At 35.4% G+C, this 27,340-nt stretch overlaps 1 protein-coding gene across 6 annotated transcripts in view; it reads right to left on the reverse strand.

Annotated features, from left to right (window-relative positions):
* ANK2 (ankyrin 2) overlaps nt 1-27,340 on the reverse strand; it is a 318,287-nt gene that overhangs the window by 127,550 nt on the left and 163,397 nt on the right. For 5 of the 6 annotated variants that reach the window (XM_088021069.1, XM_088021067.1, XM_088021068.1 and 2 more), the window contains 5 exons: nt 12,223-12,321; nt 8,120-8,305; nt 7,648-7,671; nt 4,705-4,803; nt 3,381-3,479 (listed from right to left, as the gene is read on the reverse strand). In XM_088021069.1, coding sequence (XP_087877195.1) covers nt 3,381-3,479; nt 4,705-4,803; nt 7,648-7,671; nt 8,120-8,305; nt 12,223-12,321 — 507 coding nt within the window. The remainder of the gene's footprint in view (nt 1-3,380; nt 3,480-4,704; nt 4,804-7,647; nt 7,672-8,119; nt 8,306-12,222; nt 12,322-27,340) is intronic. The other variant, XM_088021065.1, reaches the window with a different exon arrangement.

Genomic DNA, 27,340 nt, shown 5'->3' on the forward strand with positions numbered 1-27,340 from the left:
GTAGTCTCATTTCTCAAATAAAGACCTCCATATTTTCCTAAAAGCAGTTAATACAGCTTCATAAACTGTTAGGAAGAGGGAATAAAATGATATTTGTAGAGTACTTAGCAGGGTGCCTAGAACATCACGTGCATATGACAATTGGTAGCCACTATTGTTGCTTTAATTATTGTGATTCCTTTCCCTGATATATTGGTTTTTGTTCATCATCTTTTAATGTTTTTGTATACTTGAATTGCTTGCATTGCAACATGTATTTCAATATTTTAACCTTATATGGAGTATCTCCACATTTAAATAATAAATGCTTAAAAATAAAAAAGAATAATGGTCTTAATAAAACCTGAATTAATAATATCATTTTTAATTAGCTATAAAGTTTCTGTTTTAACATCAAAATGAGGTTTTTCAGACACCAGAGAACCAGAACTCTAGTGAAAATGTCTCAGTTTCACACTAAATCCTAGTCAATGTGAGAATGTCAATGAGATGCAAAATGTCTCAATGATTGACGAAGTGCTGGTAGAAGTGGGGAAGAAACAGTGGGTAAGATTTTTTATTAATTACCCCTAAGCCTCTACATACTTGCTTTTTTCCAGATAATGAAAACCTTATAAATGAGAAAAATAATGAGATCAAATGGAAAATTCTTGATAGAATATAGTAGATTCAGAATGATTATGACTAATATGATTGCTAGGGGAAACTGAGACCCCTATGATAAAGAAATGAAATAAAAATATTATTTTTAGTTCCTTATCTAGAAGCTCTATTGTACTACCTAAAAAGATGGTCAAAAGTAAATGTAAAATTTTCCTATTTTAAAATATATTTTCAAAAGACAAAAGAAAAAGCTAACCAGATTCCTTTGTTTTAATAATACAGTATTATACTTCCAGAACTAGCCTCCCAATTCCAGACCACAGCCCTTGATTTCAGTATTACCTCCTACCTGATTTTGTTTTTGGTAAAAAAAGGTATAGGCATATTGGTTAGAGACAGAATTAAAAGAATCCAACTGCTTTTAAAATCCTACTTCTTAGAGATGAGTAAGTACTTTGACTTACATTTAAGGAATGAATGAACAGAATGCCCACACAATGTACAATTATAAATTCTATTTCTGCTTTATAAAATCTTGAATGAAATTCAATTTATTTGTATATCTAAAGGCTGCACTGGATGAAATACAGTCCAAATATTCCCTTCACAGAAGGAACCAAGGCTTACATTTGATTAACTTGCTTAAGAATAATTATTTAATGGCAGAAATAGCATAAGAGTCCATTTCTTTCCATATCTTAGTATTCTTTTTATGAAAATGCACTATTTGGAGTTAGACTTAAATTACATATGCAAATGTATGTAGGCCATGCAAATTAGAACATATTTTACAGAACGAAGCAAATATTGCAATGATCAGTAAAAATAAAATCAATTGCCTCAAAAATGAATGAATACTCCAGAAAAATATCAGTAAGAATAATGTGGATCCTTAAGACATTGGCCGAGATGAAATTCTGTTGCATTTACCAAGTGCTTTCTTTCCATTGGTACTCTCAATTATTAGAGATTCTCAATAGAAACAGAGAAGTGTAAAGGGAGACATTATGTTAGTAATGTACTTAAAAGAGGAGGCACAGAAAGTCTTTCCTTTAAACATGAAGAACAAGTAGGCAAAGCATGCATTATTGTGCATAATTGTTCCAAATTCTGCATACCTACAGCACAGCAAGGGAAAAGGCATGTCAACAAAGCGAAGGGTAAAATCATAAAAAAACTCTGATGCAAAGACAGTAGACAGTACAACAAAGATCTTGACAGACAAAGCAAACCACTCCAGAACTCCCACGTGATAATATGACATAGATGTTCTGGACCAAATGTCTTAGAGAAATGAGATTAAGAAAGCAACATCTCCTGAGGTCATTAAAAACCAGAATTTATGGGGGCACCTGGGTGGCTCAGTTGGTTAAGTGTCTAACTCTTGATTTTGGCTGAGGTTATGATCTCAGGGTCCTAGGATCCAGCCTGGGGTCTGGCTCGGCACTCACCGGGGAGACTGCTTGAGATTCTTGCCCTCCCCCTCCACCCCTCCCTATGCTTGTGTGCATGTGCACACATACTCTCTCTCTCAAATAAATAAATAAAATCTTAAAAAAAAAAACAGAATCTATAGCCTGGGACTGATGTAGTCCCCAGATGCCCAAAGATGATAAGGCTTATTAAATAAAAATATTTGCTACCCTCAAGATTTGCAAAGGAACTAGATTTGATCCTTAGTCCTTTGACTAGGAGAATATAAAGTCCCAGGATTAAACAAAGTGAAGATAAAATGCATAAGGGACATATCCTATCACTATCTTTTACAGACTTCTCACACCATATATTTCAAAATGTTCACATTATAGGAATGTTTAAAGTTTTGCTGAAGTCTATGATTAACCAAATCTATTCCAGAGAACTAATACCAAAGTACTAGTTTAATGTTTAAGGAAGTAACTACATATAATTTTATTAACATAATAAATAATTGTGAATAGCTAAGTAATTGACCCACACAACTTTCAAAAAGATAAATAATAATATCTAAGAATTAATTCTCCTACAACCATATGAGATAGGTACCAATATCAGGCTAAGTTCAGAGGAGGTAATAAGTAAACTGCCAATATCACAGAGCTAGTAAGTAGTAGAAGTAAATTTGAAATCAGGTAGTCTGCCTTCAGAGGCTGCACTTTGAACAATTATATTCTCCCGTCGATCTTATCATCTATTTGTTGGCAGTATATAAAACTTTGATTTATATTTTACTTAACAAATTTGAAATGAATGAAGGGCATGGCCTCTTACCAAATGGGAATGAGTAAAGGTGCAACATAATAACCAGATGCCTTTGTTCCATAAGCATATAGCAGATCTCCTGCTCAGGTCAGTATAGCATAATCACTTAAGAAAAATGATTTAAAAATTGGAAAGTTAGAAGCAAAAGATTATCAACATGTATTCACATATTTTATGTAAAAGCCACACCCTCATAGCATAATGTATGCTTATGAGTTTGGGTTTTTGAAATGTATAGCTAATAATCAGAGATGCTTCAGCTCAATCTTTTATCTTTGTTCCCCAAAATAAGCAAGGACTTGAAAAACCATCTCATTGAGGGGCTAGCATTCTGTTTCCCCAGCACTTCTCAGCAAATACTAATTCTACTTGACAATGAGAAAACTTTAAATATTGTATGAGATTTAAATCGAATCCAAGAAAGCAATTTCCTTGAAAATACATTGCTTATATTTCGAGACTGGTATTTTAAGGTGCCTGCTTAAAGAATACAAAAAACAAAAATGGTAGGAAATTGAAAGAACAGAGACACTCACCCTAGTTTTGGCATCGATCTGACCACCACGATCCAGTAAGAGCTTCACCATGTTTGTGTTTCCCCTTTTGGAAGCCACATGCAGAGGAGTGATTCCATTCTACACCATGGAAAGACCAAACAAAAGCATGTTGGGTATGACAGGGCATGATGGTGAAGACTTTGTGTTAGAGGGCACAAAGAAGGCTGTGACCTATGTGGTAATTTGATTCAAGGTCACTAAAGTTTCAATGTCTTTGATTTTTACGGGACAAAAGAAGCACACAAACCACAAAGCACTATAGTTAGAGAATGAAAAATGGAATGAAACTGCATAACTAAGTTAGTCCGTAACTACAACATATGTATCGAATATACACATTACACTGTACACATTGTCAAGAGCCAAAGGGAGCGCTTTCATATAAGAAAAAAAATTTCAGATTCTAGTTAGGACTGAACCCTAGGCAAAGTCTATCATTACAGTATCCATGCACTGAAAGATTCTGGGATCTTAAAGTTTCCTTTGCTTCAAAATAGAATACATATATGCACATTCAATAGCCATTGGAAAAATGATTCTTAAAAACACCTTCTTCAGAATAATTCAGTATGAAAAACAACTTGAAAATAACTCAACATCGTTTCAATACAGAAGACTTCTCAGGACAAAACACCATATATATGAATTATAGTTATTTACTTTATTGGCTATCCTCTATCATCATTATGGCAAGAATATATACCTGACTTTTTGTATGTCATAATTTTACAAATATTCAAATATTGCATTTACTGATTCATACTAAGTACACTGTTGTAATTATAATGTAAGAGAATTCTTTCCAGTGAAAGCTTACCATTAAACATATAATGCAACATGATTTCTTGTTATGTATTTTGGTAAGACTATACAAGCACACTCTCAATTCATTAAAAACACTTTTCTGTCAAATTGTGTGCCCCATCATCATTAAAACACTGTATAAATGTACTTATACATTTGAAACTTAATGTTCTAACAGTTTAATTTTTTATTGACTTGAAGCTCCTCGTTCATGATTCATGGAGTGATCTTTAAATATAACTACTCATGCTGATGTCAGAACTAATATCCTCCTTAACTGCCGCAAATGATCTGTGTACATGTTAATTGACACATTCTTATTTTTCATTTCTTTGGTCATGATGACTTCGTGTGATTCAAAGAAAAAAATGAAAAATCTAATACATCCAGCACAGATCCAGACAAGGAAAAAGAAACAAATTTTTACTGTTGTTCATTTTTACTTTAGTAAAATGGCCATTCATTGCTAACTAAAATGAGAAACTATTTTAATCCATACCCTAGCTGTAAAGTCCACAGCAGCTCCCCGGTTTAGAAGAAGAGTTGCCACGTTAACATTTCCGTAGTGGGCGGCAATGTGCAAAGGGGTAAAACCACTCTATGGAAAGCAAAGAAAATAACAGTTGGTAAAGCATTTCACCTCTGTATGTTGCAGTCCCTGGATTAGTGAAGAAAATCACATGGCAATTGTTTACCTAATATGTGAGCAATACAATTAAGATAATAAATGCTTTAATAAGGCTCTTTAAATTTTAGTGCTATAAGATAGTAAATAACTAACTATATAAGCTGGTAGATAAATACCCTGCATTTCTTGGCAACACTATCTCTAATTAGCTTAATGATTTATCTGTTTACGAGATTTATTGTTTATACAAAAGCATGTTTCTTGAGTTGGTTTAGCTTTAGAGACAAACAGAGTATGATTAAACAACATAAGGTTTTAGCCATAGGATTAACATAATTATGAATAAAAAATTTTTCTCCAGAGAAAGACTCAAAGCTACTGCTTTGTTTTGTTTGGGGCTTTTTAATAAGAACAAAAAACAAAAAAACAAAACAAAACAAAAAACCAGCATTGGTTGGCATTGTGTATTTGGAACTATGAAAACGTTATGAGAAACTCTTACAGAGGATATACTATTCATTCCACATCATTTACACTGTCATATTTGTCTTCTTTAACAATTGTGTTTAGTGAGACTAGGTTGTTATAATGAAAAAAACTTAAAAAACAAAAACTAAACAATATACCTGGCATCAGTGTAAATATCAAATAAGAAAAAAAATTCAGCCATGCCATTTTCACTATAGAAGTGTATTAACTCTTTTATTATTAAAGTATGCAAAAATGTATTACCCCTGCTCTCCATAATTTCGTCATTTTCTTTACTCAAATAAGAGATGATAGGAACAATAAAGACTGTTCTTACAGAATTGGATATCAAATCCTGCAGTTTTGAAGTTATTTTGTATCATTCCCTTTTATATGAAATGAACTTTGATTTACATATTGTTTTTAAGAATTATTATCTAAATTACAACCATTATTTTCCTATTCACTTGATAAACAGTTTTTGGTAACTTTGTTTTTCAAATGTCCTAAATAGCATTTGGATATTTTAGGTAATAGAAATTCCTCTGTGCTATCAGCCAAATTAGCTGCAAATAATTTCTGACTATAGCGAAACAAGACACAAAATAAGAATAGTACCTATCAATCCAAATCCCACACTTGCAGTAAAGAGATTTTTGTGTCTACATGATGCCAAATATTCATGTCAAAATGGAGGGAAAAATCAGTCTACAACCAGGCTGTTTTATAAAATGTCAAATTTTTGTATTTTAAGAAATAACTGACTGGAAGTTTTTCGTTTTTATCTTGATATTTCCTGTCATCCAGACATATCATGAATGTAAGTCTATCCCTTAAGTTACAATTTAATTTCAGAAAAAAAAAACCATAGTGATTGCTGGTGAATAATTTTCAAATTATTTTTCTCATTTGCAAAAATAAACCAATTTATTGTGTGACACAGCTTCATCAACCATCCGAGATGATGCCTCAGACTCAGACTTTTGGAGCATCCAACACAAAGCCTGTATAAGCCCCTCAGACGAACTCTTGCCTGATTGCCATGAAGGTAGAAAGCTCAGTTCACTTTTCTACAGGGTTATCAATGGAAGGGTTCCCCTCTTTGTTACTCTATTGTCCTCAAAGAAATATTTCTAACTCAGTACAAATCTCCCCAAACTGCTGCTTTCAACAGCAGTTGAATATTTAGAGCCAAAATTGCTTTCAAAAATATCTCTTAAACAATCACCAAAAATCACCTAAAAAATGAAAAGTATTAAAATCAGTAATTAAGACATCAATTTATATGATTCCAGTCTTGAGCAATTTTACCAAGCAACTGGGCATTTTTTTTAAATATATGTCCTAAGTTCCATGCACAGATATGGGACAGAAGAAATAATATACTAACTCAAGTATTCACATCTATATCACATATATTCACATCCTATCAATAGGTAAATTCATTAATAAACAAGATGTTAGTTTTAGAAATACACTACTCTCAGTAAAAACTAAATGAATGCTCAAAACCTCTCCAGGTCCACAACCCAGTGATCATGAGATGTTAGTCTAAAGAGTCCCCTCAACAAAGCGAAAATCAACCTACACAGTCACTTGCCTTTGAATACAGGTTAATTTTTACAATATACTTTCAACAATGTTTGTGTTCGTGCCTCTCTGCAGCAATGGTCAAGAAGAGACTGCTAAACACACACACACACACACACACACACACACACACACACACACACACACACACACACACACACAAAATACCAAGAGGCTTCTGAACTGAATGTTCCTGGGGATCAATGTGACTTACTTTGGTATGTGGAAAATAGATGATTTCATATCAAGTATTGTTAAGACTTAGCAAGATAAAAGCGAATGCCTTGATCATGATATGCTCAATATCACTATTGATTATATACAAGGTGGTTAAAAAAGTATGGGGAAAAAAGGGCAACTGCAAGGAGATAGAAAGATAAAACAGTGGCAAAGAAACCTTAAATTTCACTTTGATAAACTCTAACCTGAGAAATCTCATTAAAAGAAGATCATATTTCTAACTGGCAAAAAGTTAATAGTAAAGCTCACTCAGAAGATACATATTAAGGAAGAGTTTCATTTCACGCTCTATTCTAATAAGCCATTTAAATACTTTCACTGATAAAAAATAGCTTCTGATATATGTTACATTAAATTTTTTGAATGATTCATTTGCCTTAATTATAGGAAAAGTTTTTAAATTTCCTACTAATGGAAATTCCCATTAGTATGAATTAGTGAGCATTTATTCTAATTGGGCAAAAAACTAAAATGAATAAAAACAAGATATATTTTGGTATAACCATAATACTGTACCTCAGTTGTCCTATTCACCATCATCTGAAGCAGTGTTGTGTGGGAAAAAGAGGGAAGATTATTACACAGTGCAAAGGAAGGAAACGGTCAATCTGCTCGCTGTACTTGGATACACTGTTTCAACATGCCAAAATACATTCTACTGAGAAAAGAGACATCCATAACACTACATAATACAATTTTATCTTTCTAAAATTCTGCTTGTATTACTTTTGATTACAAAGAGAATAAATAAGCAAATTTCTAAAAAGCTGAACCTCATCTTTAAAAGAAAATTATCTTTAAATTTTTTTTGTTACTATACCCAATAGACAGTCCCCTTCTTTCTGAAATACCTCTGAACGTAATTTATTTCTTTCGATGACCGGAAGGAAGTAATTTTGCATTATCACCATGGCCTACTTCTTTATCATCCCCCAGGAGGAACCTGGCAGCCGAAGAGTTCCTTTCCACAAATGTGTTCAGCTTTTACCTTGGATTGTACGTCAGCATTGTGATCGTTCTGAAGCAGGAGTGCAGCGGATTTGGTGTCATCTTTCCTAGCTGCAATATGCAGAGCTGGCAGCCTCACTTTCCCTTTGGTATCATTCTCTAAGAGGATGGCCACTGCCTGGTTGTGTCCTTGCTGGAGTGCCACCGCGAGTGGCGTGAAACCATCCTAGTAAAATGGAAGAAGAAAAAATCTTCCATTAAATTTTGGAAGCATGGGATTCAACTCTCAGCAATGCCTCTAATGTTTAAAATAATAATTAAGATAGAGAAGCAATGCAAAAGGATTAAATATTACTGTGAAGATTAAAGCATGGCTAAAATTAACAACTCAGGAAAACAACAGATATTGGCGAGGAAGCAGAAAAGAGGGAACTCTCTTACACTGTTGGTGGGAATGCAAGCTAGTGCAGCCACTCTGGAAATCAGTATGGAGCTTCCTCAAAAAGTTAAAAATAGAGCTACCCTATGACCCAGCAACTGCACTACTATGTATTTATCCAAAGGATACAAACATAGTGATTCAAAGGGGAACAGGCACCCCAATGTTTATAGCAGCAATGTCCACAATAGCCAAAATATGTTAAGAGCTCAGATATCCTTTGACAGATGAACAGATAAAGAAGAAGTGGTATTTATACACACACACACACACACACACACACACACACACCATGGAATATTACTCGGCCATCAGAAAGAATGAAATCTTGCCATTTTCAATGACATGGACAGAACTACAGGGTACTATGCTAAGCGAAATAAGTCAGTCAGAGAAAGACAAATACATATGATTTCATTCATATGTGGAATTTAAGAAACAAAACAGATGAACATAGGGGAAGGGAAGGAAAAATAAAATAAGATGAAAATAGGGAGACAAACCATAAGAGATGCTGAACTCTAGGAAACAAACTGAGGGTTGCTGGAGGGGAGGTGGCTAGGGGGATGAGGTAACTGAGTGATGTGTATTAAGGAGTGCACTTGATGTAATGAGCACTGGGTGTTATATGCAACTGATGAATCACTAAATTATACCTCTGAAACTTATTAAAAAAAAGATTAAAGCAATTGATAATCAGTCATTCACCATACTATGGACTGGCTTCATCAGATTGTTTTCTTAGTTTCTGTTCTACATATCTTGAAAAACATCTGCATTCCCTAACAAAGCATACTGCACATAAGATGTGCTTAAATGTATGTTTAGAATGGGAAAATAAAAATTAGAACCAACCTTAAGTAATACCACCTTATAGAAAGGAAAATGTGGGGAGGGTAGAGAGAATGGAGAACAAGTCTGATTGAGAATCAAAGATATGGTAGCCAAGACAGGGAAATAAATTATGTGATTAACTATGCAAGTTGCTAAATATCCCTGTATTGATTAGGGAGAACAATAACTATCAATGGAATGGTCTGTTACCAATTAATTTGGCAAGCTTGGGGCATAATGTAATCTAAAACCTTTTGGTAAATAAGGCTAATTCATTAATTTTGCACTTCGGTGAATTTGATATTATTTAAATCATTTAGATATAAAATTACATGTGCTAGGTAATGAACAGATTTTTAATTCTAAACTTAGAAAATAATTAAAAAAAAATAGCACAGATCATCAAGGTTAGAAGAGTTTTAGGAGTAGATGGATAACCATGCTAGAAAAGTTGGAAGCCATGTTTTCTGTCTAGAAACAGGTATTCAGTTAATGGAAAGGTGGCAAATAAATAGAAAGGCTCTGTTTATGTTAAAACCTCTCTCACTCCACAAAAACTTGAAAACAAGTCTCAGCTAGAAGTTTCCATTCATAGAAGAGATGAGGGTAATAGGATCGTATATTAATGATTGCATTTTAGGGACAAGAGCAATTTACCATAATCTAACTACTTGATTTGTTTCCAACAATAATCTTTTCAAACTGTAGATTGTTTTGAGCAAAAATGATTTCCTATTGCACTACCACAAAAGGACTTGAATTTGTTTTAATAAGAATTGAATTTTAAATAAACACATCACTTAATATAATGGAAGAGTAAACCATGTAGCGTTGTAAAATGAAAAACAGTAGCCTAAATTTAGAACTTTGTTTGGCACAAATTAAGCACTCTGTGAAGGGGGAAAGAACAGGCTTATCATCATATACATATTTGATTATCCACTGCAACACTGTGAGAGTTTCTACAAAAAGAGCGCGGACTTTGTTTTTTCTTAGAGACAATGCATTTGCTGACAGTACAGAACCTAATTAAAAAGTTTTTAGCCTTCAATTTTGGTAACACTCAGGAAGAAGGAGGCGAGTAAAGAGTTATAAAAATGGTACTGGAGGGACAGAGGATTCCCCTCAGAGAATTTAACTTTGGATATCCACCACAACGATTTCATTCTAATCCACACTTCATGGGGGAAGGGTAAATATCTGAAATGATTTTTTCAAGTACCTCAACTAACTCTATGAAAAAGAAACTCCTATTAAAATTCAGTAGCTTCATTTTTCATCATTTATTTACCAATGCTAATTGCTATAATAATAGGAAATTTCAAATATTTAAATATTTATTTTCAAACATGGGTTTCATTGCCATATTGAATAGTCTCATAATTACCTGATTTTTAAAGTGGTCACAGTGTTTTGATTAGTAGTTAATTTTTACAAATTAGTCTACTAGTCAGTTCAGAGTAAATGTCTTCTTTAGGCATAGTCACACATGTGCACATGAGATTGTAGAAGGTGTTTGGCAATACAACAAAATATCAAACCATAATCAGCCATAAAGCTCTGTAAGGATAGTAGTTTTCTGCAGAATGACAGGCTATAAGGGAATGTGCTGAGGTTTGTCCATATATGTGTTTCTTGATAATCATTAGGGTCAGCAGTGGGGGATTAATCAACTAAGTTTATATATGTCGAGTCAGGAAAAATCAGGATTTTGTTTATAACTAATGAGAATAAGCTGTCAGAAAGTTATTGCAATTGGCTCCATAAAGAGTTTTCCGTCAAAGGGACTGGAAATGGATTTAATAGATTACAATGATCTCTTCCCCGAGTGCGGGGTAGGAGGGAATTCATGTTTATTTCACCTAAAGACTGAATTGTTCAGAAAGGAAGTCATATTAGACATTAAAAATTATCAAGTTAGTTTCTGGGTGACAAACATCTATCAGTCATCTTCCACTCCAGGTCAGGAGTTTTAAAGTTTTATCAGTGGAGGCACAGAATGTGAAAAAGGAAAAACAAAGACTGCATGATCTGGTTGAAAGGAGTGAGGAGAGGCCTGGCCCAGTGGAACTCTTTCCCCTTCTCTTCTGTGTCACCCACTTCCAACCTTCTGGTGGCCCCTTGAGGCAATTTCTTCAAACTCCAGGGTTTCTGGAGCATCACTTAAAAATCATTGTTCTAAGCAACCACTGAACTTGCTCCTTAATCTGCCTAGGCAAAAATGGGAAGGAATAACAAAGCAAGTTCTGTTTACTGGAGGATATGCATAGGAAAAGGAAAGTGATGTTCTAATTTGGCCCACTCTAACCCCTTCTTATGTCTAGATGTCCTGAATATGCTCATACTGAATTGACTTTGAACATTCTGTTTTGTTGTTGCTATAATCATAGTCACACAACTCTGTGCCATAATTTGCGCTTCAGAAAATGTGAACTTTTTCTTCGTGACATACTCCTCGTAAAATCGTGCTAACACAAATACCTACCAATCATTTCTGATCATTAAGAATTATTCCTTTAAAGAACTGAATTGGATCCTAACAGATAAAATATTGATGAAAAGAGATGGGTAGAATTTACTGTCATCAAATTTTAGAATAGTATACAAGCTCCCCAAACCTAGAGAAGGGCAAATTGAGGGAAGCCAGAGCTCATGTAAGAGCAAATTGACATGAATCCCAAATCAAGGCATAAACTCATTCAACTGTGTACACTGGGTCATTCGTTTATGGCCACTGTTGTAGATGACAAAAGCAACGTGAACATTCCGAGCGTAATTTAGACAAGATAATGGAGATCCCCTGCAGGTGGATATAAAGAATGTGGACATTAAAATCAGAGAATTTGAACCTATAGGATTGACAGTCTCACCTCAGTAGCAGTGCTCTGATTAGCTCCATTTTCAAGCAGGTATTTTACAACATCAATGTGGTTCTCCTGGGCAGCCATGTATAAAGGAGTGAAGCCATTCTGAGGGCAAACAATAAAAAAAGACATCTTTAACCATTTGTAAAGTTTAAACTAGGGAAGAATAACCAGACAAGGAAAAAGAGAATACTACGGAGTAAACTTCTGAAATGCTGAAACATATAACATACCTCCACGAAGAATTATACATATATTTACTATTATAAAACTAACTACAATCAGAGTGAACCAATTCCCACACACAATTACTAAAAGAATGAGGACAAAGTGACATGGAAGCAATATTTTCCTCATTTCCTGTCTTCGTTTCAGTTTCAGAGATTTACTTTTCCCATCACCTAATACTGTTAAAGCTAAAAATATGTAGTTTCCTAATATAATCCTATAACATACATCAAATTCTCACTATACAAAATCTTTATGTAATATCATCTGTATTTATTAATTCCTAAACTATGTAAATGGACCACCATTCTCTTGAATGTACACTGTTTAGCTAGTACCTTTAAAGGTATAAATTATTGCTCATTCCAAAACAGGCTGGGAGTGATTGCAAATCTGATTGAAAAAGTTAAAAAAAAAAACAACCCTATGTTTCAGTATTTCAATTGAAGTGGCATAGTTTATCCTGAACATCTTTATATTGTTTTTTAAAGCTGTTCTGAAATTCTATCATTCATTAATTCCCATATTCATTTATTCAGTTATTTACTAAAATCTGACCACTGTAGCCGGGACATCACTGGGATACAGTAATAAGACAGACATCTGCCCTCATGAAGCATATACTATGGTAATATTATAACAATATTATGTAGTCATAGTTTTAAAAAAATCACTGAAATTATATAACTTGAGTTTAAAATTAAGTTTAAATAGGCAAATTTTCTTTTTATCAGATCCTTTGCAATAGGTAACACCTCATGTAAAAAAAAAGTAAAACTTTGTAAAAACAAAATAGAAAACACGGAATAATTCATAAACTCTCAAATCTAACAATTCTCTCAAAACAATGTCAGAGTCTTAAACATCGTTGATTCCCTTAAAAATTCCACGCATTAACGAGAATAAGCAAAAACATAAATGAGACTTCAGGGATTTTCAAAAACTTAAAAGGAGAAAAAATAACTATTTTGAAAAATTCTTCTATCTGCATTGTGTAAGTGTGGAAACATTATTTAAAATGGCCAAGACCCAGCAAAATATAAAAATACAGAGTATACAGGAGAACAAGAAAAGACATCTTAAATTTGATTATAAAAGAAAATCTGCAGGCTTCAAATGGAGGAGGAAATTTTAAAACTGAGAAATACTGTAAGAGGAATAAATTGACAACTTTGTAGGATTCAGGAATAACTTGCTGGCTGGATAGCATATTTTTTAAAACAGAGCAAACAGGTGAAATCTTGGGTATTTTAAGAACACTGAAGAGGTGGCGGAAGGACAGAATTAGAGATTCAAAGGAAGGGAAAGCCAGTGAGGATGGTTAAAAACAATGAGTGGGTGTGGGATGGGGCTCTTTCATGACAAGTAAAAAGCAGGATGCAAAAGAAAAAAAAAAGAACTTTTAATAGAGTAAAACAATTTGCTTACATGTTTTCCTCTGACAGAATCTTGTGTATAGATTAGGAGAAAGGGAGACGGACTGTGGTTGCCGGATCAATAGGGAAAAGAAATGTACCATTCTTAGGCTCCTGCCCTGGTATCCTGGGCTCTAGAGGGGCCTCCTCTAGCTGAGCTGAGCTGGGGTTCCAGAGGCCCAGGGGGACACGCCCACCCTGATCCCCACAGCTCCCCTGCTTCCAGACCACACACCAGGCATGCAGTTACCCAGAATCCTTGCCTATGCAGCGCCCCCATGTAGTGCCAGTGCTTGCTCAGACTCCCGTCTTTGGGTTCTCTCAAGGGTCTGTTGCCATGCCCACGCTGTGATAGACTGACTAATGGCCCCCAAATATGCCCTCATCTTAATCCCTGGAAGTTGTAAATGTTACCTTATATGGCAAAAGGAACTTTGCAGCTGTGACTAAATTAAGGATCTCGAGGTTGGGAGATTATCCTGGATTGTCCAGGTGGGTATAATGGAATCACAGGGTTTTTATTTATTAATTTATTTATTTTAAATGTAATGCATGACCAAGCAAACATGTATGCATATCCTCCCCTCCTTTTTCTTTTAATATTTTATTTATTTATTTATTTATTTGAGAGAGAGAGTGAGCAAGAGAGAGCACAAGCAGGGGGAGAGGGGCAGAGGGAGAGGGAGAAGCCTACCCTCCACTGAGCAGGGAGCCTGACTCGGGGCTCAATCCCAGGACCCTGAGATCACAACCTGAGCTGAAGGCAGGCGCTTAACCAACTGAGCCACCCAGGCGCCCCTCACAGGGTTTTTATAAGAGTGAGACAGGAGGTCAGAGAGGAGAGAAGACACTACTGCTGGCTTTGAAGTTGGAAGGAGGGGATGTGATCCAAAGGAAAGAGATTTTCACTTACAGCCTCCAGAACCAGCAGTGCCAGCACCTGGGTTTTAGCCTCGTCAGACTAATTTCAGACTTCTAAAATGCATTTGTGGTCATTTGTTACAGCAGCAACAGGAATCTAACAGACACCCCGAGAGTTGTTTGCTAGAGAGGGTAGAAATAATGGATGGACAGAGCTTGAATGTGTAGGTCAGGGTGTCCACACCTTTCCACATGATGCTCGCGTGGTATGGATGGAGCCAGGGATGGGCCAGGAAGAGGAACCGGTTGCAGGCCAGGGGTTAGAATCTGCACAGCCCCCCGCCACAATCCTGCGTGAAACTCCAAGGTTTCCGAGAAGTCTACATTTGGACCCGTCATGTTGTTATAAAGATATATTTGTCAAAGTGGAAAGATAAAAGATATGTATGTAACAGCTTGATATACAGCTTTTAATTTTAAAAAGTGTATTGTAAGTGGGCCTCTTTTTCACTCATGTCCTGGGCTCTGCAAGTGCTGATAGTGGGCTAGTAGCAGAGAGAAAAGGGGGAAATATCCACAAGTAGTACGTGGGGGAGGGGAAGAAGGGCAGTGACAAATGAACATTCAGGATCTTGGTTAGAGTATACCATGAATCCCATTTGTGCCTGGAGCCACCACCTCAGTACGCAAGGGCTTTCAGCAGTGTAGGGGATGTAAATATGAAGAACAATAAAAATAAAACTAATTTGTTGAACTTCTGCCATATGATATTCACTGTGAGAGATGCTTTGGGAATATGTCACCTCAAATTACAGTGATCATGTATCTCTGTTTGCCTGAGACAGTCTAAATTTATGTGTAGTATCCTGGAGTAATTATTAATAGCATCTCAGTTTGGATGGTAAATTAAATGGCCTAATAGTATCTCTAATACTTAGAATGGTGCTGCAACATTGGTACTCTCATCCTCACTTGTTTTTTTTTTTTAAGTAAACTCTACCCCCAATGTGGGGTTCAAACTCATGACCCCAGTATCAAGAGTCACATGTCCCACCGACTGAGTGAGCCAGGCGCCCCTATCATCCCCATTTGAAATGAGGTAGCTGAGGCTCAGACATTTGGGTAACTTGGCCAAAATCTCACAGCTAATAAGTGAACCAAAAGTGATGGACAGAAACCAGTCATGAATAGTCTTCTTCCCTATATAAAAGTCGGGACTTGATCTGATAGATGTGTGATCCTCAGCCTGGCTCTGCAACAGAATCTCCTGAGGAAACTTGTAAGAATGCCTAGGCACTACCCTGTCCCCTACTGAACTGGAGTCTCCATGTGTGAAGCCAAAGCACCTGCAATTTTTAAAAAAAGCTCAATTCTTGAAGTTACCTGAAGAACATTGCTATAGGTGATACAGAACAACTGAATGGTTTTGGGCAGGAAGTACCATGATCACATCTGCATTTCAGAGAGTTCACACTGGTGAGCACTAAGTGGACCAAACCTACTCTGGTTTGGGGTGGTAGAAGACAAGAATGAAAGTAAAGGGGGCGCCTGGGTGGCTCAGTTGGTTAAGCGACTGCCTTCGGCTCAGGTCATGATCCTGGAGTCCCGGGATCGAGTCCCGCATCGGGCTCCCTGCTCAGCAGGGAGTCTGCTTCTCCCTCTGACCCTCTTCCCTCTCGTGCTCTCTATCTCTCATTCTCTCTCTCTCAAATAAATAAATAAAATCTTAAAAAAAAAAAGAATGAAAGTAAAGGGTTAATCAGCTTTTGTAGTATTTGCAAGAGTATATTTAAAAGATGAAGGAAGCATGAGCCAAGACAACATCCTGGCTAGGCAAGGGAGGGAACTATTTACTGTTACCAAATATGTGAAGTAAGAAGGCAATAAAGATTTACTATAGGTCCTAAAGATGTGGGAAATTACCCTTTCCTTACTTACTGATGCTACTTAACAAGAAAGACTCCGCCAGAGAATGTGAAACATGCCTCTGGGTAATTGCGACAGGGCATGGTAGCATTTTAACAGCACTGTAAACTTTATAGGATGGCTTTTATCCCTGCATATAAATAGGTTAACAACACAGGATTATTGGCCTGTGTTCATGCATCCAGGTGCTTTCCAATGTACTATGTCTATACACCTTTCTAAAATAGTCTGGCTGCATGTAGGGATAAAAGTGTATGTATTTTTTTCTTCTTGGTATAAAAAAGTCAAAGACATCTACAACCTGGACTGATACTTGAAGGATGCAAACAAGCACAAAATTATCAGCTGTCGTAGTAGTTTCAGTGTGACCCATAGGAGCCTCTACCAACCGGTTATTAAATATTTTGAACATTATTCCTCTCCATAGCAAATTATTAATTATTTTCCATTCATTTATATTTATTCAACAAAAATGTGTTTGGTGACTTTACTGCTAGGCATTGTGTTTAGCATAGTGATTCAGAGATGAAAGGCAAAGTCCCTGTATTAGGAGCTCACAGTCCAGAGGCTGAGATGGGCAAGTAATATGTTACAGTTCAGTGAACTCATACATAATTAGTTTCTTTAAAAAAAAAAAAAGAAAAAGGCAAAGGCGTGGGGTGCCTTGGTGCCTCAGTCGGTTAAGCATCTGACTCCACGCTGGGCAAGGAGCTACAGGAAGGAAGGAAGGAAAGGAAGGAAAAGAGGAAGGGAGGGAGGGAGGGAGGGAGGAAAGAAAGGGAAGAAGGAGAAGAAAAAGAAGTTGTTGTTACACGAGGGATATAAAGAGAACATCGAAGGGCACAGAACTAAGCTGGATGAGGAAATTATATTCAAAGGAAGTCACTAGGATTGACATTTGGTAGACACGGTGAGTGATTTGGTTTGAACTGAATCATGAAAACTGAAGTTAGCCATAGAAGCAGGAAAGGGATTTCAAACAGCGGAAACCCCATGAGAAAACAGTGAATGTCTAGGGATCTGCAGATAATTCAGTGTGACTAACAGGAGGAGGAGACTGAGACAGGCAGGGATCAGTTCCCATGTGTATGCTAAGGAGTCTGAATTTTATTCTGAAGCCTCGGGAATCACGGTTTTAAGCTGAGGTTTGGCATGATCACATTTTCATTTTAAAATGAATTTGCCAGGATTGGGGAGGAATTGGAAAATGGCCAGAGTATACTCTGGAAAAGTAGAAATAAGTCTTTTGTAATAATCCAGATGAGAAGTGAGAATTAGGAATATTAATTTAATTTTGATATTTTAAAATGTAATTACATGTAATTATGTATTTATATTTACTTAAAGGTTTTACTCTGCATGATTGACTGATTGTATTTGATAAAACTTCTCAGATTTATTGAGAAGTTGTAACAGTTTTCTTCAAATCCAGAAATTATGCTGCTTCAAGAATTCATACACATGTAATATTACAAAAAATGTTTTTCCTGTTTTCATTAGTGATATAAATACAAACCAGTAATCAGGTTTTTGCCACTGGTGAGAATTTCCTTAGGTAATTGGATTATCTGGGAAAACTGAATGAACATGAACTAATATATATATATATATATCTACCTATCAAATGTGGATTTATTGAAGCTTTTCAGAAGATTTTAAAATCAACTAGACCTATTGATATTTGTATGTCATTTCAAAGAAATTATACAGAGACAAATAACGTCAGTATGCAAAGTAATGAATGGTTTAGAATCAATGTTTTGAACAAGGACCAAAATTCTAAGAACTATCATCATTACCAATTTTTAATATTGACTTTTCAGACTTAATTTTGTCAGCACATATAACCTTATTCTTCCCTTACACAAATAAAGATTCATTAATTGGATGACTTGAAATGATTGATCATATAAAATTAATCTTAACTGGAGTCAATGTTACCGTTCAATTCAAGGGGTCCTTTTCTACAGTGCCAAGTTTATTTTACAGTTTTTCACTTAGGCAATGGATGAGGTATCTTAAGAGTAACAAATATGAATATAATATTGTTTCTGTCCTCATGAGCACAAAATATTAGAGTTCACAGCATATATGTATACAGAATCATCTATAGCTCCATACATACTTATATATTACATATATATGTAAAGTATATGTACATATATGTAAAAAGTATATATGTAAAGTATATATTACATATATATAAAGTACCTTTTTAAATAGTATTAATTGCTCACTCTTTAGTGCTCTGATAGCATTTTCTTTGTGCTTCTTTTGGCAATTAGTATGCATTGAGCCAATTTTACATATATACAGTTTTATATATATACTAAAGAGTGAACAATTAATACTATGAAGAAAGGTACTTTTGGCCCAAGCACACAGAGCTAAGAGGAAATTAGGAGGCCTTAATAAAACCAAGATAGTAGATCTACAGAAAATAAAATGTTATTTGCTGTTCTTTTCTGGCTTCATGTTCCCCATCTCTCAAGAAATGTAGTGTTTGTATGAGAATTCTCAGTGTATTTGCTGCCGGCACATATTTCACCTAGGGAATTCTGTTCTTGAAGCCTAATAATGAATCTCATGAATAGTAAAAAACAGTAAGCAAAATTACCAAGCCTAAGTAAAAGCCAATGCAGGAATGCATCTTGATGAGAATTTTTACAGGTCTAAAAATTATTTAAAAAAAAAATTCAAAGATCTCTTACCCAGACAATAACATAGAAAACTGCAATTCACATTACTACCTAGCTAAAGGTATACCTTAGGTAATTTCATGGATCAGTCATAAGCTAAAAGAGCAGAAAGTGATTATGGAAGTTTCAAATGGCATATCTCTGTACACTACTCAGTTATTTTATTTGTTCTTGCTTTTGGTTTTATGCGGCCAAAGTTATTAAATAGATTTTAATGATTAAAAGAAACTGCCCTATTTTCCTAGATGAAAATACTATAGCTGAAAGGGAACTCATCATTTTACAGTTGAGGAAATTTTAACCCAGAGACTGAGCAGACCACCAAGTGGACTGGCCAGTTTCATAGCTTAAGGAGACAATAGGAGGTAAATGGACACAGCTGATGCAGGCATGCTTGGAAACTCTTACCTTTTCCTTCTAATTTCTCAGGCCTTGATATAAGAATCACCCTCTCGAAGAGGCCTGATTCAGTGCCATAACAACACTCAGCACATAGTAGATGTTCAATAAATCTTTGTTAAATGGGCAAGTGAATAAAGTAGAATAAAAACTAAGTTCCTTTTTATGCCTGTGGTGGTTTTAAAGCATGTCTTCAAATTCTTTGACATGCCTCCCTTCAAAAAAGGTAAAGCCTAAGTCCCCTTCCTTTGAATGTGGGCCAACTCGGTAATTCACTTTCAATGCATTGATTATGGTGGAAATGAATGTGTATGACTTTTCGGCTAGGGTTTAAAAGTCATTGCTTTATTGCCTTGCCCTCTTTTGGATCACCTGCTCTGGGGGTAATGAGCTGCCAAATCATGATGACATGCAAGCAGTCTATGGAGAGACTCAAGTGAGAAGGAATTGAGACCTCCCACCAACAACTAGCCCAAGGGGAAAAAACACCCTGGTAGTGAATCCTCCAGCCCTAGGAAAGCCTTCAGGTGCTCAACATTTTCATCCCAACCTCATAAGTGACTCTGAGCCATAATTGCACAGCTAAACCACTACTAAATTCCTGATCCACAGAAACTGTTAATGATAATAATGTTTATTGCTATTTTAAGCCACTAATTTTGGAGATAATTTGTTATGCAGCAATTGCTAGCTAACACAATGTCCAACAAGGTCATACATGATCTGACCATGGCCTGCCTACCTTGCCAATCATACTTCTTACCACTCATACTTTACACTGCTTCCTTTCTCTTTAGGAAAGGAATTCATATCCTAGACAGTTATTTTCAAGTAACTTTGTGAAAACACAAGGCAATGGTAGTCATATGTCACTACTTTATAGTATTTTGCAATCGGATAAGATTAAGACTTTGCATTTTTAGAAGGAATGAGTGTGGGATGCCTGGCTGGCTCTGTTGGTTAAGCATCTACCTTCAGCTCAGGTTATGATCCCAGGGTCCTGGGATCAAGTGCCACACTGGGCTCCTTGCTCAGCTGGGAGTCTGCTTCTCCCTCTGCCTGCTCTGTCTCTCTCTCTCTCTCTCTCTCTTTCTGACAAATAAATAAAATCTTTAAAAAGAGAGAGAGAGATGAGTGAATCAGGTCACTTGTATATATTTGCTTTGACGGAACAATCTATAGTCTGAGAGTCTGAAAATTATAGCTTTAAATCTTTATAATACCCTGAATCCCATGTGCTGTTTGCCAGTTTTCTAAGAGTATTACATATACCCCTCATATCTACTAGAAAACTAATCAACAAATTACATACCCAATTCCAAAAGTAGAAAATGGAAATGGTTACAGATAGCTCTGGGTTTGAGCTAGCAAAACTAGAATTCCCCTTTTGATGAAGCCTTATTGTCTTTTTGCAGGAAGGTCAGTGTCAAGATTTAGGTTTTTTCACAGAGTAGAATTCTTCAGCAGCCTTAGCCATGACACCCTAGGAAACTCTTCATCACATGATGGTAATTACTCCTCTAGTTACCATCCCAGACACTATGTATCATCTTCTTCCTTTGAACTAGCATTATGAGAGATAAGGTTGGGAAGCATCCCCAATTATCACCCAGCTTTAAGGTCAGGATGATTCAAATTATTTCCCTAAATATATCGTAAATGCACAGCTGCAAAGGATTTAAAAAAACCAATGGGTATTAATTGTAGTCACAAAAATAAAGACTATTTTGTGTACTCTGGGGATATACTTAGGGCAAAAGAACAAAAGATATGATTATACATTTGCTTGGCAGTGAAGAAGGCATTTTATTAATTAAAATATCATACAAATTTTCTCAGGTGATTTGAACTTGACAGTTCCTTACCAGGGTTAAGATATTACAGGTTATTTTAACCACTTTCTTCTCTCCAAAAGTCCTCTTTAATGGATTATAGCTAAACTATTAAATGACATTAAAATGACTAATGTTCTAAATCTTTCGAAAGAGGTTCAACTTTATGGAGTGTCTATCATCTCATCTTGTTTCATCCCCACAACTACGCTCTTAGGCCATTTAACAGAGGAGGCTACCGACGGCAGTCATTTACCCAAGGACATCCTCACAAACGGTGCAATTAGGGTCTGAACTCTGGAGGACTCCAAACCCAGTGCTCCTTCCACTCCCCTCAGCTCTTCCCTTCAACTGACATCAAATTGTCACAGAGATCACCCACGCTTTTATCTAGTGATTGGAGAATTAGTCTTCTTCCATTTTCTCCTAAGCCATTCACTAGAGATAAGCAGGGAAGCTCTGCCTAATGACAGTATTAGAATTAGCATGAACTGCTTAATGAAGAATGTCCAAGTGTTCTCTTAGGTGTAAGAATTTTTCCGGTGACATAAGTAATATATCTCTGTACAACTCAAGGAAATGAACATTCATAGGTATTAAGAAGCATGCCTAAAGTTTCATACTACTCAAAATGTGGAGCTGGGATTTGAACCCACATATAACTAATTCTAAAGCTCATGCTCTTTCTACTACCCTATCCTGCTATGTGCCTTAGTAATAATATATTTGACAGACACTATTTTATCATATCTGGGCATTGTTAGCAATCAGAAACACCACTGAAAATAGTGCATTCACACTAGGCCTACCATAATCCCTACTCTCAGTTTCTCATGGATAAATAACCAAGAAAACATGTGAACTATTTTACCGAACATGATTTAAGATCAGTTTTCACAGACCACAGCTGAAGATCAAGACTTTTTGAACTATTGCCCTATAATCATATTAAGAGCAAACCTTTAATATATATTCTGACATTTTTGCAGATGAGCTTGTCTCACCAATATTTCTACACTCACCAAGTTCAATTGTACCTCTTAACAATATTACTAATCTTTCCATGTGGAAAGTCTTCCATTTCAATTTCTCCTCTGCAGTGGAGAATTTCCCTTTATCTCCTTTTCAATGCCTGGCTTAAGTCCTCTGTAAGTTTTTCCTTAACAGAGTTTAGCCAATTTCCAGTTTTCCCTCTGGGATATAGTTGTTTCCATACAATTTAGTACCAAATCATATACCATCTTCTCGTTTGCCTCTGTTTCTTAGGTGTTTGTCTTAACTTTGTATTTAGTCTATATACTTTTTAAAAGCAGCTTCCTGTCTGACAACTATTTAGAATCCTCCACAGAAATGAGTACTCTCCTGAGTATACAATAAACACCAATAAACAGCTGCTGACTAACAGTTTACTCTTACCTTTATTTTACTCAGTTCCTGACAATTATAGATAACTTAGATTTGTACATTTCTCCTTTATTCAAGTTTAAAATTTAGATGTACCAGGTGACTCAACCACTATTCCATTCTACAAAGGAGCTGAGGTGGCTGATAATAATTTTAATTTACTCTCATATAATTCCAAAATACTGAAAATCTTTATCTCATGTTTCACTTTGCAAAAATGAATAGATACCTCATTAAACTGTTAAGCTATAACTGAATCATTATATTGTTTATGTCTTTGGATTTGTAAACCAAAAAACAAGAAGTCAAATGAACTTTTAAGTAATCATGGAAAAAGCAAATAAAATTTTAGAGTAAAGAAAATATTAAAAATGAAGAAAGCAAGTGAATTTTTTAAATGGAATACCCAAAATACAATAGTGGGCATCTACCCACTACCATGCCTACCCAATATCCTTTCTCTTTTTTTTTATAGCATCCTGGTTTTTCCTTAAAGTATCTGTTTCCCTCCATAGTTCATATAATTCCAATAGAGCTGAACTTTTCTTTTCATCTACTAGCTCCAGGCAGAGTATCAGATGACTTAAGCCAATAAACACATTCAATTCTGTTGGATACAATGACTGGTTCAAGTTTGGGCAAAAGAAGTAAAATGGTCCAATCAATCAAATTCAGGATCCTCTTTTGGAAAGCTGGGACAAGGCTCCCTTATTTTGACTCTGAACAAGAAAAAGTATGGCTCCAATCTTGGGTCCACAAAGGAGACCAGCCTAGAATAAAGCTTGCATTGCAGAAATCATAGCAAAGAGAAAAAGAGAACCTGAGCCCTTAGTTATGAATAAGCCAGTGGGAGGGGAAAAAAACCAAAACAAAACTGAAACAAACCAATATACTACTGGAGTTTACCTTACCTATTTGAACTTTGTATTCATGAAAGCCAAGAAAGTTCCTTTTTTAATTACCCGAGTACAAAGTAAGTTTTTTTCTTGCTTGCAATTGAAGACATTCTAGTTGATACAGGCATCTATACTAAAATATAGCTTATCCTACTGTCATTTGTTTAAAATGAAGCATTTTCCTGGTAATCTGGAATATCAAAAAGTATTTCACAGAAATGAAAGTATTAAAAGCAGAATTTACTATTACGTTAAAAATATGTTTTTTTTAGTAACCCTGATATACATCTGCAGAAAAAGTATAAAATCAATTTTTAAGAATAAGGTTAAACTACAAAATAATAGGTGGGTTATTTTCAGTAAGGAAATAGATTTTCTCTTCCAAGAGAAGAGATTTTAAAATATTTTTTTTCTGTGTGAGCGGCAAACAAAATAAGGTATTCAGTGGTAGGTTTTCTTCCATTGTTATTTCTGCATATATAATGCTGACTTTCACTTAAGTCGTTGACAGAAATGGCAAGTTTATCTATCACTGGATTAAATGCTCTCTTACTATATCACATAAAATTTTACAATAATCCATAAGACTGCTGTTATGTTGTACATGTAATAATTTTAATGATAAAAGCTAAAATTAAATTTGCAGATGTTGTGCCCTGACTAATCTCTACAGAAGCAATGAAAATGTCTCAATATGAGAGATGAAACTTTAACATAAAGTTAATATTTGAATATTGAAATTGGGTAGAATTTAATTTCCTGATATATTTTAATTAAGTTTTTCCAAACTTCCAAATTACTGAACAACATAGACTACTAGGTTCATGTCTTTATATATATTTTTATAAATCTCTAATGCCATTTGCTCGGCTTTTTAGCAGTTGTTTTAAAAATGTGTATTTTTGAGCAAATTCATAAATGACCCAGTAGCTTAGAAGCAAAAGGAAATGTGTCATCTCCTAAAGAAAAAATACTGACTGCTGTGTATAGGCCCATGATATTAAGAAAATTAAGTCAATAACAATCACTGTAGGGTGATTTTATTTTCCCCTAACAGAGTAAGATCCATAAACCTGAAATAATTATTTTTAATTAAGCCATCGTACTAATTTGATTCGTTATTGTTTTATCATTTTGAAGTTGATTAGCATAATCAGGGTCAAAGAGTTTTGACTTTCCATAATAAAATACTCAAAATAAGCTATAACTCTTTTACTTCTCTCATTATTAAAAAAAATTTTTAAGTTAATGATTACCAAAAAGGTTTCTTACTTCTAACCAACTGTCTTTGAGAAAATAAAGTGCTGCTCCAAGTCTTTAAAAGCACATGTAATATCAAAACACTAAATGGTTCATTAGGACCGACTTATGTAAAGCCACATTTATAATGCTGTTAACAGGTGCAACTAGTCAGCTTAGCTTTGTTAATAAATATCAAAGGTAATCATACATTTTTTTATTGCCTAGTAACATGCATCTAGAAAGTCTCAATAGTTAATGAAATTAAGTTATTGCTTCTTTTAACAATGTCAGTCCTTTCTACCATTTAATGATTGGAGTACTTGGTATTCCAATTTAAAAATTAAAACATAGTTGAGAGCGTGTGGACACACAAACCCATGGACACACTCCATTAGGATTCAAGCATTGTTTTTTAATTTCTCAAAGTAAAAGTTCCCTTTTCTCTGCAAAATATTTGCTGTAAGTTTTTTCAGTCACTCAAAAGTGGTCAGAATTATAATGCTATTCTTGCCTCTTTTCTAATATTAACAGGGATAACCAAAGTTTCATTCATATTATACCATAAATATTATACCAATAGAAATTAAAACAAGGTTTTAGGGATATACACAGGTTCAGTAACATTTGAGAAACAGAGTAGTTTAAGGGCAACAAAAGCCTTAGTATAGAACTTTTCCTTTACTAAGTGTGAGTTTTGGTGTGTGCTGATTTGCCCTTCTCTGAGCTCTTTTGAAAGTTGCTAGGGAGTTAGAATAGTGTTGAGACCATGACCACAAAAGGAAATAGATCCATTAAAATAACCAGTCCCAAGTGATATACTCAACATTTAACAGCTGCTTAACACAAGTTCTAGTTCACAACTTGCCAAAGATATAACCTCAAAGAATGAATATTGTCAATGTAATGATCCAAAAATTCACACAGAGAGCACATGAACCACTCGGTCACATGCCCAGGTTTAGTGTCCTTTGTAGCACTTTTTAAATAATTTATACCTTGAAATAAAATCATATCTAATCCTATTCACAAAGGATTTAAGGTTACTTAAAACACTTTGTATAGAAGGGTGTCTGGGTGGCTCAGTCAGTTAAGCGTCTGCCTTTGGCTCAGGTCCTGATCTCAGGGTCCTGGGAGTGAGCCCAGAGTCAGGCTCCCTGCTGAGCAGGAAGCCTGCTTCTTCCTCTCCCCTGCCCCCGTTCATGCTCTCCTTGCTCTCACGCTCTCTCTCTCTCTCTCAATAAATAAATAAAATCTTTAAAAAAAACCACTTTGTCTATATGTATAGTTAGCATATATATCCATAGTGAAGATAAGGCTATAAAAGCAGACATAAACAAACTGGTTGCAGAGGTCTAGTGGAGATGAGCAAAACCCAGAACGAGCTAGGTGCAATAATTAAACTTCTGGATTTTGGCAGCCATGGAAATAAGGAAAATGTAATAGATGATGGGAATTGTCATATTTTTGAAAAACAGAAACTTGCTGATTGCCATCTAGAATCTTGATTTCATACAAGGGACAGAGAATACACAGAAGTTGGTTGTCTAAATGTGCCTGAGGTTTTTCCTTGGAAGAGTTCTCTTAGGTACTTACATGTCATGGAAAGAATCGTCATGGAAAGGAGAGAGAGTTCTTATCCAGGAAAATAAACTCTAATTAGAATATAAGGTGGCCAGGTTGATTCACGCTGCTCCTGAAAACTGTGTGACATATCCTTACGGAGACAGAGGCTAACTCCAACCTACAGGTACCTGTAAGCAACATTTTCCTTCAAAATGTTCGATCTGCTTTAAAAGCTGGGTGCAGAGCTCTTGATCTCAAAATAGAGAAATTACAATTTGTACCCAAATAATTCTGAGGGAAAACGTTACCCCTCAAATCTCACCCATAAAAATACATAAGTATGCCGTATATACTCTTTATCCTCCCAATAAAAATTCTGGACAAAAATATTTTTTGATAGTTCTGCCTGGATAAATTGTCTCCAAAATGTACCCAGACACAACCAACGAGGTTGATCTGTCAGATGTGTTTTCTGGAGCATGCATGCCCACAATTGTCATGCCCGCTGAGATAGCAATTACTATTATGCATTCAAATGATGATATTTTAATAGCTCTGACTGCAAAAAGGAATAGTTCCTCGTTTGCGTTCTTAAGGTATCGTCATTGCCGTGGAACAGAATTCTTATCCTTTCTTGGTAGCAAGTGAGTATTTACTAA

Source organism: Eumetopias jubatus, unplaced genomic scaffold, assembly GCF_037043125.1.
Source record: "Eumetopias jubatus isolate StellerSeaLion01/CBP00866 unplaced genomic scaffold, mEumJub1_p1.0 scaffold_2, whole genome shotgun sequence".
In the NCBI taxonomy this organism is placed as follows: Eukaryota; Metazoa; Chordata; class Mammalia; order Carnivora; family Otariidae; genus Eumetopias; species Eumetopias jubatus.